The sequence below is a fragment of the Grammomys surdaster genome, unplaced genomic scaffold (genome assembly GCF_004785775.1).
Source record: "Grammomys surdaster isolate TR1022 unplaced genomic scaffold, NIH_TR_1.0 843, whole genome shotgun sequence".
Lineage (NCBI taxonomy): Eukaryota > Metazoa > Chordata > Mammalia > Rodentia > Muridae > Grammomys > Grammomys surdaster.
In genome coordinates, this window is record NW_021605262.1 from 3,205,611 (window position 1) to 3,214,966 (window position 9,356).

General features: G+C 53.3%; 1 protein-coding gene across 1 annotated transcript; it reads right to left on the reverse strand.

Annotated features, from left to right (window-relative positions):
* Window positions 1-3,231: 3,231 nt before the first annotated feature.
* Irx1 (iroquois homeobox 1) lies at window positions 3,232-8,758 on the reverse strand. The gene is made up of 4 exons (XM_028782741.1): window positions 8,254-8,758; window positions 4,282-5,317; window positions 3,902-3,974; window positions 3,232-3,673 (listed from the first exon to the last, which is right to left on the reverse strand). Exons 1-4 carry the CDS (start codon window positions 8,527-8,529, stop codon window positions 3,616-3,618), a joined length of 1,443 nt encoding a protein of 480 aa, XP_028638574.1. The 5' UTR covers window positions 8,530-8,758; the 3' UTR covers window positions 3,232-3,615.
* Window positions 8,759-9,356: the final 598 nt, after the last annotated feature.

A 9,356-nucleotide genomic window follows, 5' to 3' on the forward strand; every position in this document is an offset into this window, starting at 1 on the left:
TCCTCATTCTCTGCCTAACTCTGAACCAAAGGACAACTGGAACTCAGCAGGACATGATTCATCGGCGGCGCCCTTCTGAGCCAAGACCCATATTACATTAATCAGTGTCAGACCACTATAATGGAGATATGAATATGAATTCTCCATATTGCAGGGAGATAAATGTGCTTTTATGTAATGGATCAAGGAAAGAGGGCTGGACTCCGGGAGCAGGGTGACTGCACAAGTTCCATCAGGTCAGCCAAGGGGGGTGATGCTCACTCCACAGGAGATGGGCTGGGCACTGAAGCATGGAGCCCTAGACTAGAGATGTTTCTCACCCTTCCATGTCTCTGTAAACTTCCAAAGAATAGAGTCTGGGCAGGACACTGAATGTCCTTGAGAGGAGGATGGATGTTCTATGCAGAGGCCACCAGACCTATGGGGAGTCCCATCCCCACACCTAGATCCTTGCTTCCTATCCCAGAGTTGTCCCCGCACTGGGGATGACCCCTGGGACAAGGTGTGGTAGAAGTGTCCTTCACAGGCAAAAACTTCCCAAGGAACATTTGTGGCTCTCATGGTAGATGTTGGTATCTCTAAGTTCTCTGAGACCACATTTTGCTGTGTTTTGTTTTGTTTTCAAAAGATTAAGTTTCCCAGCACCCAGCACCCAGCACCCAGCACCCAGCACCCAGCATGGACAACAATACATTTGTACATGTGTAGCAGCTATAGAGAAAGATATAAACAAATGATGCAAAACAATGCTTTGGGGCTTGATTTTAAAAAAATCATATTTAGCTTTTCACTGAAGAAAAGCAATTCTGACTGAGATCTGACCTGTGTATTGTGAAGGCTGATTCTCAGGAGAAGGACCCAGGCTGCTCAGCCCCACCTTCTAGACTACTAGGCTCCTATACTACTAGGATTCTGTCTGTAAGGCACAGGCTAATTCAACAGCTGCACATGCCAGTAGAGCACCCCAAATGTATTTTTGCAAGGGACAAAAGGAGATAGAAAGGGGGGTACTAGGCCAATTACTAGATTCAGAGACGTGAAAAGGAGACCTTACCTGCCTGAGCTGAAGGAGTCCACCAGAGTTCAGCAGCAGCTTCCCACAGTCACCCAGAACAAATCTCCCAGCACGTTTGGAAGGTCTGTGCAGCCTGCCAGTGTGCCTGGCTATCCCATTCCTCATTCCAGGCACAGGCACGGTTGGTCAGGTTTCTTCAGAGATGCGGTTTCATCAAAGACCCCACTCCAGAGCCTCTGGGATGAGGGTCCAGAGACACGAAGCTCCACAGAACCTCAGCAAGGATGTTGTAAAAGAGTTCTTTCCTCTTAGCAGACTCCACCAGGGCCAAGAAAGCGCAGCTTACAATCCAGGGCCCACTTTTGCCTCCAAATGCCAGTGGCCTGGCAGGCCCCCAGACACACACCACACACATGCTCACACACATGATTGATCCCAGGAACAAGCACTAAGCCTTGTCACGACAAATCCATGCTTTTGCCTAGGGAGCCCCAAGGCCCAACTGTCCCAGAGTTTCAAGGAGCCCCAGAAACACCACCAGCAGGGGTCAAGGTCCCATTCTGCTTTTGGACCATAGAGGGCGCCTCGAGCTTGTCCATTCAGACCTCGGAGCTCCCACCCGCTTAGCAGAGGGAGTCTATGGGACCCAGGTCTACCTAGCTGGACTGCCCAGCTCCTCAGCTGCTCCATCAACTTAGGATGCACTGAGCACTGACTCATGATTCCACGTGTGGTATAGTTACTTGCCTTGACAGCAGCTGTGAACCTCTCTCTTTCCAGTCTGGAGGTTCAGAAATCCAATCCTCACCCAACCGGTGAGCAAGAGTGGGAAGAACTGAGGAGGAGAGGGTCAGCATGCCCTGAGGGCAGTGTGGCTCCGCAGTGCAGGGGGGTGCCTGCTAGTCCTTGTTGCAAGCAAATAGCGGTGGTCAAAGACACGCAGTCTTCCCCTGCTTCCCGAGTGCGCGCAAGCACTTGCAAACACAGACACAGACACAGACACACACACACACACACACACACACACACACACACACACACACACACACTGACTCTTCTGAGAAGCTCGGGGAGAAAGCAAGTTTCCTGGCAGCTGGGATGAGCTGAGCTTAAACTGGGGAGGAGCTGCCCAACTTTGTCCCCACTTAGCCTGTTCTCCCCACTGTTTACATCGTCTTAGGAACTTTTACTATTTGCTTGCACAGTCTTCGTGAATCTTAATCCTGCAGCCATCAGATTCCTCAACTCTGCAGTCTTCAGCTCTGCAGAAGAGTGGGTACGCGACTAGCTGGTAAAGCCGCGAAGCAGGAGTGGTGGGATTCAGAACTCTCCACTGTGGTTTTCAAAACGCTTGCCGGCCCGCGCGCATCCAGAGCCAGCTTCTTCCCGCATTGTTGCTACAGTCGTTCCCAGCCTCCTCCAGCCCTGACTCAGGCTTTTCGGAACTGTTAGTCCGGACTTCAGTTGATGTACACAGATCGTCCTACCCGGGTTTAAAGAAGCGCCCTTGGCAACCCCTCCACTACAATCAGCACTCACTCCTCACCCCAGAGCGCACCTTTTCTCTGAAGCCACTGCCCAATCTTGAATCATAAGCCCAGGGAACCCCGGAACCCCGAACCGCACCCTATGTTGCTTGTCCATATGAGAATGTTTAAAAAGAACCTTCCGTTTTCTCCTCTTTACACTTAAACAAGTAGCTAAACACACTGCGAGCAATATTTCATACTCCATTACGTCCACGCTTTGCCTAGAAAACGACCCTCTTCTAAAATGCACCGCTCACACAACTAGTGAGTAATTGATTTCGAGCCCGAAGTTCCCCTTTGGGAGTGTGATTGAAAATTCTCTTCATTTTCCCCCATTTTGATCCACTTTAAAACATCGTTTTTGTAAACTGCCTAAAATTGAACACATTTACGTACTGAGAAAGGCTGCTCCAGATAAATGCTTGTCTAAGCGTGGCAAAGATTTAAACTGCCAACAAGAAGCTGACCTAGGAGCAAAACGAACAAATTCAGCCACTACCACCACCGAAAGACTGTGCGCCTGACACAGTGGTTTGCTTGGTGGAAACACTGTTCCAAGACCCTTCTCCCAAAGGAGTCTCTGGCGTAACCACAGCCCCCTTGACTGTGCCCAGGATTTCAAGATCGCATACATCATCTCCTCCCCCAAAACGCAGGAGCATAGGGACAAACAGCTGCAGCCTAGTGGACGTCGTTTCATTTAGTTTATTAGACAAAAATATATGATTTAAACAAGTTCGCTTACGCTCTATTTACAATCTGAAATCACGCTATATACAGAAAGGGGAAAAAAGAAACAAAGAAGACATAAACACGGAGGGGGGGACATTTACCGAATCGGATAATCAACCCGAGCGGCAGGCTGAACCTTACTCCCCCCCCTCCCCAAGCGCTTAGGCAGGATGAGCCCCTTTCTGCAGAGAGCGATGTGTGAGAATCACTGACGCTGCCGTCACGTTTGTCCTTTACACAAGTCTCAAATATTTGTCTTAATTCTTCCCTCGTCTCCTCCCCCCAACCCCTCCTCCCTCCCCTCCCCCCCGCAAAGTAAAAGACGACCCCCCCCCTTAATCAGGCAGACGAGAGGGCTGCGAGGATCCGAGGCGTTCCCTCCTGCGGGGCCAGCGAGCTGTACAAGAAACACAGCAAGAAGACACCAGCAATGAGTAAAAAGATCCAGCGCCGCCACCACCACCGTGCCCCAGCTTCTTCCAGCAGAGTCCGGGCTGGAGCTAGACCGCCTCCCATCAGGCTCCCCACTCTAGATAACTAGAGCAGGCTAGGCGGATAGTGCTCTCCAATTAGGATCCTCACCGCCACATCCATCCCGCCCCAGGGCAAAGCAAAAAGCACTCACTTGTCGCGCACGGGCTGGAAGGGCGACTTTAGCTGCTGCGGGGGCGAATCCGGCCTGGTGACTAGGTCTCTCTCTGCGAGGAAACAGAAGATTTGCAAGTTTAGGAAAAGAGTTAGGTAGTAGGGTGCTCAGGTTGGGAGGGTCTTTATGCCCAGATTCCTTGATAAAGTTCAGGTAAATTTCCTGTGACCAATGTCTGCTCCTATACTTCCGTGTATACTTCCGTGGAACAAGCCCTTGGATACAGCTCAGTGCGTCGGAGAGACCTAGGCCTAGCTACTACATCAAGTCTCCCCTGCCCACCAGAATCACTCACTCATCTCTTGGTCACTCTGTATGTCCGGGACCAAATAAGTAGATGCGACCTTTTGGCTCGGTACCTGGAAGTGCAGGACTGCTACGCGCGGAGGCCTTCTCACCATGGAGTACCCCGGTGGCAACCTGGACGGGCGGCTGCGGAGGTGGCGGTGCGGCCAGGTGTGGGCCGTGAGGTGCTGCATGCGGCGCGCTGACGCCCAGGAAAGATCGCATGTTCAGCAGCGAGCCCTGTGCTAGGAACGCGCCGTTGGTCCAGTTGGAAAACTTGCCTATATGGCAGGTGTACAGTCCGTGGCTGGGTAGAAAGGCCGGGTGTTGCAGGGGCGAGCCGCTGGGCGGCCCGTGTGCGCTGGCGTGGCTGGAGGGTGGCGGTGGAGACGCTTTAGGCGCACCGTCGGGGCTAGTGGCTGTCTCAGCCAGCGACCAGATCTTGGGCTTACTGTGGGGCGCGCCCTGCAGGCCGACCGCCGCGGCGCCAGGACTCAGCAGGCGCGTGCTGCCCGGCTCTGAGACCTCCTTAGCCAGGCCCAAGGGCGAATCTTGGGACTTGAGTGTCTCGGCGGCCGACAACGGGGAGCCCTGGTCCCGAGCTGAGGCTAGAGGGGCTACGCGTGCCCTAGGAGCCTCCGCCTTGTCCTCGTCGTCTTCGTTGCTCTGGTCGCCATCACGTTCGTCGATCTGATCGATGTCAATGCTCTCCAGGTCGATCTCCTCGTCGTCCTCGGCCTTCTCGGGGTCGCCCTCGGTGTCGCTGCCAAAGAGGGCGCCGTCTTCCTGGTCCTTGCTGCGCGCCCCCCAAGTCACCTTGTTCTCTTTCTTGAGGCGCCGGCGCGCGTTAGCGAACCAGGTGGAGACCTGTGTGAGGGTCATCTTGGTGATAATGGCCAGCATAATCTTCTCTCCTTTGGTGGGGTACGGGTTCTTGCGGTGTTCGTTGAGCCAGGCTTTCAGCGTGCTGGTGCTCTCGCGCGTGGCGTTCTTGGGCCGTCCCGGATCCCCGTATTGGAACTGGCCGTAGGGATAATAAGCAGGCGTTGTGTGGGCTGCGAAGGTAGCTGGGTGCACCCCGGGGTTGTCCTTGAGTTCATACTGAGAGCCCTGAAGCAACCGCAGAGCAAGAGAGAAGAGAGAAAGGAAGTGGAGAGAGAAAAGAGATGGGGAGAGATGAGTTTCAGGAGCTAGGAAAGGAAGATTCGTGCTGCTGTGGACCCTGGGGGCACTTGATTCACCAGGCTCAGAAAAGGAGCACATCACATCACAACACACACACACACACACACACACACACACACGCACGCACCATTACTTGGAGAGTCAAGGCAGCTGGAGTCTTAAACTGGATTGTAGGCGCTGGGTTTCCACTAAACAGATTTTTAAAAAAACCAAACTGTTGTTCACTCTAGAAAAACTTCTAGAAGCCCTGGATTTTTAGAACTCTATGCAAGGCCTGCCCCTCCCCCCTTCCCGAGTCTTCCCAGTACCCTTGGTCCCTAACACCAGCCCTTCGCAAAATTCAGATTTTCAAGTTCAGCTTACACTAGCTGGAGGGGGGGGAAACGTTTTATGTAGGCTGATGAAACAGTTTCTCCAAAGTGAAGCACTCAGAATTCAAGGCCCCTCCTTCCCACCCTGAAGGACTCAATCAAAATAAACCATCCAGGGCGCTCTTCAGTCTAAATTCACAACCAATTTAAAATGAAAGCAGAGCCCTCCTTTTGCCTCCAAAATGAATCTGCATATAATGGTTCACTCACACCTAGAGGTCTGTAGTGGTGACAGGTAATTTAAAATTTAATCCTGGCCATCCTCGGTAACAATGACAAAACACATTTTTTTAAATACAAAAGGAGAGCTATCCGGTAAAATATTAACGTCAGGCCTTGGAGCCACAGGCTGCAGCTCAGGGGAACCGGTTCAGTTTCCTGGGCCTCTTCTTGGTTACTTTATCTCTTAAGTTTGACTTTGATCTGCAGCCGAGCAAACAGAAACTGTTTGCAGGCATTTAGAGGCCATGATTTATTTGCAATCAATATTCTTTTTATCATCAGTAGTAAAACACAGCAAGTCAAATTATCCCATCAGGTTTTTTGGTAAATAACATTTTATCTTTCTAACAGCCTCATTAGGCCTCATTATTGCCATAAATTGCCCAGACAGACGTTCACTCACAATTTTATCTTTTGGGTTCCAAATACCGGATCATAAAAGGTTGGAAAGCTAGGCCTCCACTGAGGGTTTGGATTTAGGCTTACTTTCCAAGAACCCGGTAGGAGACCTGGAGGTACCACAAACACCTTAGGGGACGAATTTTATTTTCCCTTTAGTTTAAAGAGAAAACAAAATTAAACAACAACAAAAACCTCCTACGGTCTTTCCCTATCTCACCACAATGGGAGCGGACCCCCTCCCCCACAAGCACACAAGCAGGATTCCCAAATGGCTCACATCTGTATTCAAATTTTTAGTTAAAAATACTCGCAAAAATAATAAATAAATCACCCTTCATCTTCCATTTTAAAAAGGATCCAGTTACCAGATTAGCAAAAAAGAAGTCGGAATCCTAAAAAAGTTACTAAAAGCTTATTTCTTTGACTAATTAGTTTAGTGATCGAGGCCGCGCCTAAGAGGCTTCTGTGGCCCGAATTCGTTTGTGCCTCGCCTTGGTAAAATGTACATTTCGCTCTTCAAAATTATTTTAGTTGTAATCGTCAAGGAGAAATTCGGCCTCATCTCTACTGGGAATTGTTTTTGAAAGGGCACCTTGTAAATCTCTCATCGCTCCCAGGGCATACTGGCTGTCTGAACAAAATGGGGGTTGATCTTCCTGGTTGGGAAGTATCGGAAAGGCAACTGGCTGGGCGGACGACTGAGAAATAGGCTTTCTTTCTAAACTACAAGAAAAGTTCGGGAAATCGAGCTAGCTGCTTTGCTCCTGCACAGTTGGAGGCCAATCTTTTAGGGGGTCTGGTCTGGTCTGTTTTGTCAGAGACTGGATAATTCAGGGTTCTTGGAAATTGCGCTATCCAGAAGATAGCAGGGCGGCAGGGGGCTACCTCAAAAAAAAAAAAGTGCCTGCCTCACAATTTGCTAGCGGCCTCAAGTTTAAGCAGCCCGACCTTTCAGTCAAACCAAGGAAAATTGATCGTTTGAAAGGACAGATCAGCCAATACTTCCGTGGAGAATTAAATTTAAACACACACCCCCATCTGACACCCACTGGCACAGGAGATGGGAGAGGACCATTTATTTTAAGCACTGGACACTGTTCCTTTAACTCTCCCTTATGTAACACGGGAAGAAAAGTGCTTTTCTTTCGGCTCAAATAAAAAGAAAAGTTTGGCAACTTACAAAAGTAAAGGCAAACACCGTTTCGGAAGCCAGAATTTTTGTCAACTTAGTATTTTTTTAACCCCGATTCCTATGATCCCTACACACTCCATTAAGAGACCTCTCTGTTCTGCCGATGTCTATTGTTTGTTGGTATGTTTTTGACCGACTCTGCTAGGTTTAACCGGTTCCTTTTGGCAAAGTCGAGGGCAACTATCTCTGCTCTGCCAAAGAGGGAGAAGGAAGGTCTTCTGGGCCCAAGGGAAAGCTCTTGCAGCGCTCAGGCGAGGCCGGCCGCCAGGCCAGGGCCGTGTTAGTAAAGCGGCCCAGGCTACGGGGGCCCGGCGGGCCTGCCCTGTCGCACTAGAAGCGCCTGGAGGTTTTGCCCCGGACCTCCAGCTCCTGTCGCGGTCTCAGGCCTGCTTTCCAGACTTCTCTCCACTAACGCGCAACCCTCTTTTCGGCTCGGGTCTCCAACCTCCCAAGACCGCAGTGGTCACTGCTTGGGCCTCTGGACACTCCCGAGTCCCCAGGGAACGAGGTCTCCGCCACCGGATCCCCTCTGCAGGACCCTTCTCGCTCCTTTCCCAGACACTGCCTGCGAGTCCTCTGTTTCTCTGTTTGGCCAGCCGCTCCCGCTGTCCCCGGGCGCCGTGATCTCCCGTGGGTGCGGACCAGGAGGACGCGCGGGAGGCGGGAGCACTCACCATCTGGGAGAAGAGACTGAGGTCGGCGGCATAGGGCAGGAAGGCGCTGTAGTTGGGTGCGCCCGCGTACGGTCCCGCCGCGGCATACATGCCCAGCACTGAGGTGACCGCGGCGGCTCCCGCGCCCGCTCCTAGCTCCGCAGTCCCCGGCCGGCCCGACGAGGCGGCGGCCGCAGCAGCCGCGGCCGCAGCCAGCACCCCAGGGCGCTCTCCACCGTAGGCGCCCGGGCCCGCGGCGCTTAGGTATTGCGGGTAGCCCAGCTGCGGGAAGGACATGTCCGCGGGCTCGGCGGTGGCGGAGGGCAACACTAACTGCGCGGGCAAGGAGACCGGCTGGCGATCGGAGGAGGCCCGGCTCGGGGGCTGCGGGCCGCGGGCCGGGCGCGCTCCGGCCGGCCCGGGGGCGGGGGCCGCTCGCTGTTCCTCTGCCCAGTGCTCGCTGGCGGCGCCCGGCTCCCGGCTGCGCCCGGATCCGAGATCGCGCGCCGACTGCGGCGGCCGCCCTCCGCTCGGCGGCGGGGCTCTCAGACACAATTTGAAGTTGATGCTTTGATTGGCATCCCCTTGAGCACAGGCCCCGCCCCTGGCTCCCCTCCCGCCCCCTCCCTGCCTCCAGCCCGCCCTCGCTGGCCGCTCCCGCCCCTCACGGCGAGCACGTGGTGCCCCGCGCCCGCCGGGCCACCTCCTCCTCCGGTGGGCGCGCGCGGCCCGTCTGCTGGTGTGGGTCCGGAGGCCGCAGGCTTCTTCCCAACCAGCCCCCGCGGCTTTTGACAACCTGTCGACACCGGTTTACAGCTGTCTGACACCCGGTTTTGCATCCGAGATCTGTTCGCCCACCCCCTTTTAACAAAAGCAACTCGGGGGATTGCGTTTCTACAGCTGGGGTGGCAGGGAGAGAGGCCTGGGGCCAGGGGACAGTCTATAGCGAGCAGCCTCTCCTCTGTGGCTGGCGCTGCAGCACCTCCGTGGGACATACTTGGCTGAAGTGTTCGGATAAATCAAGCATGGCTAGATACCTCGGATACAGGGTGCGTTGTCTCTCTGGCCCCATTTGATATCAACAGAGCCTCTGGAAATTGCTGGCCCCCTTGCACTTGAAGAAT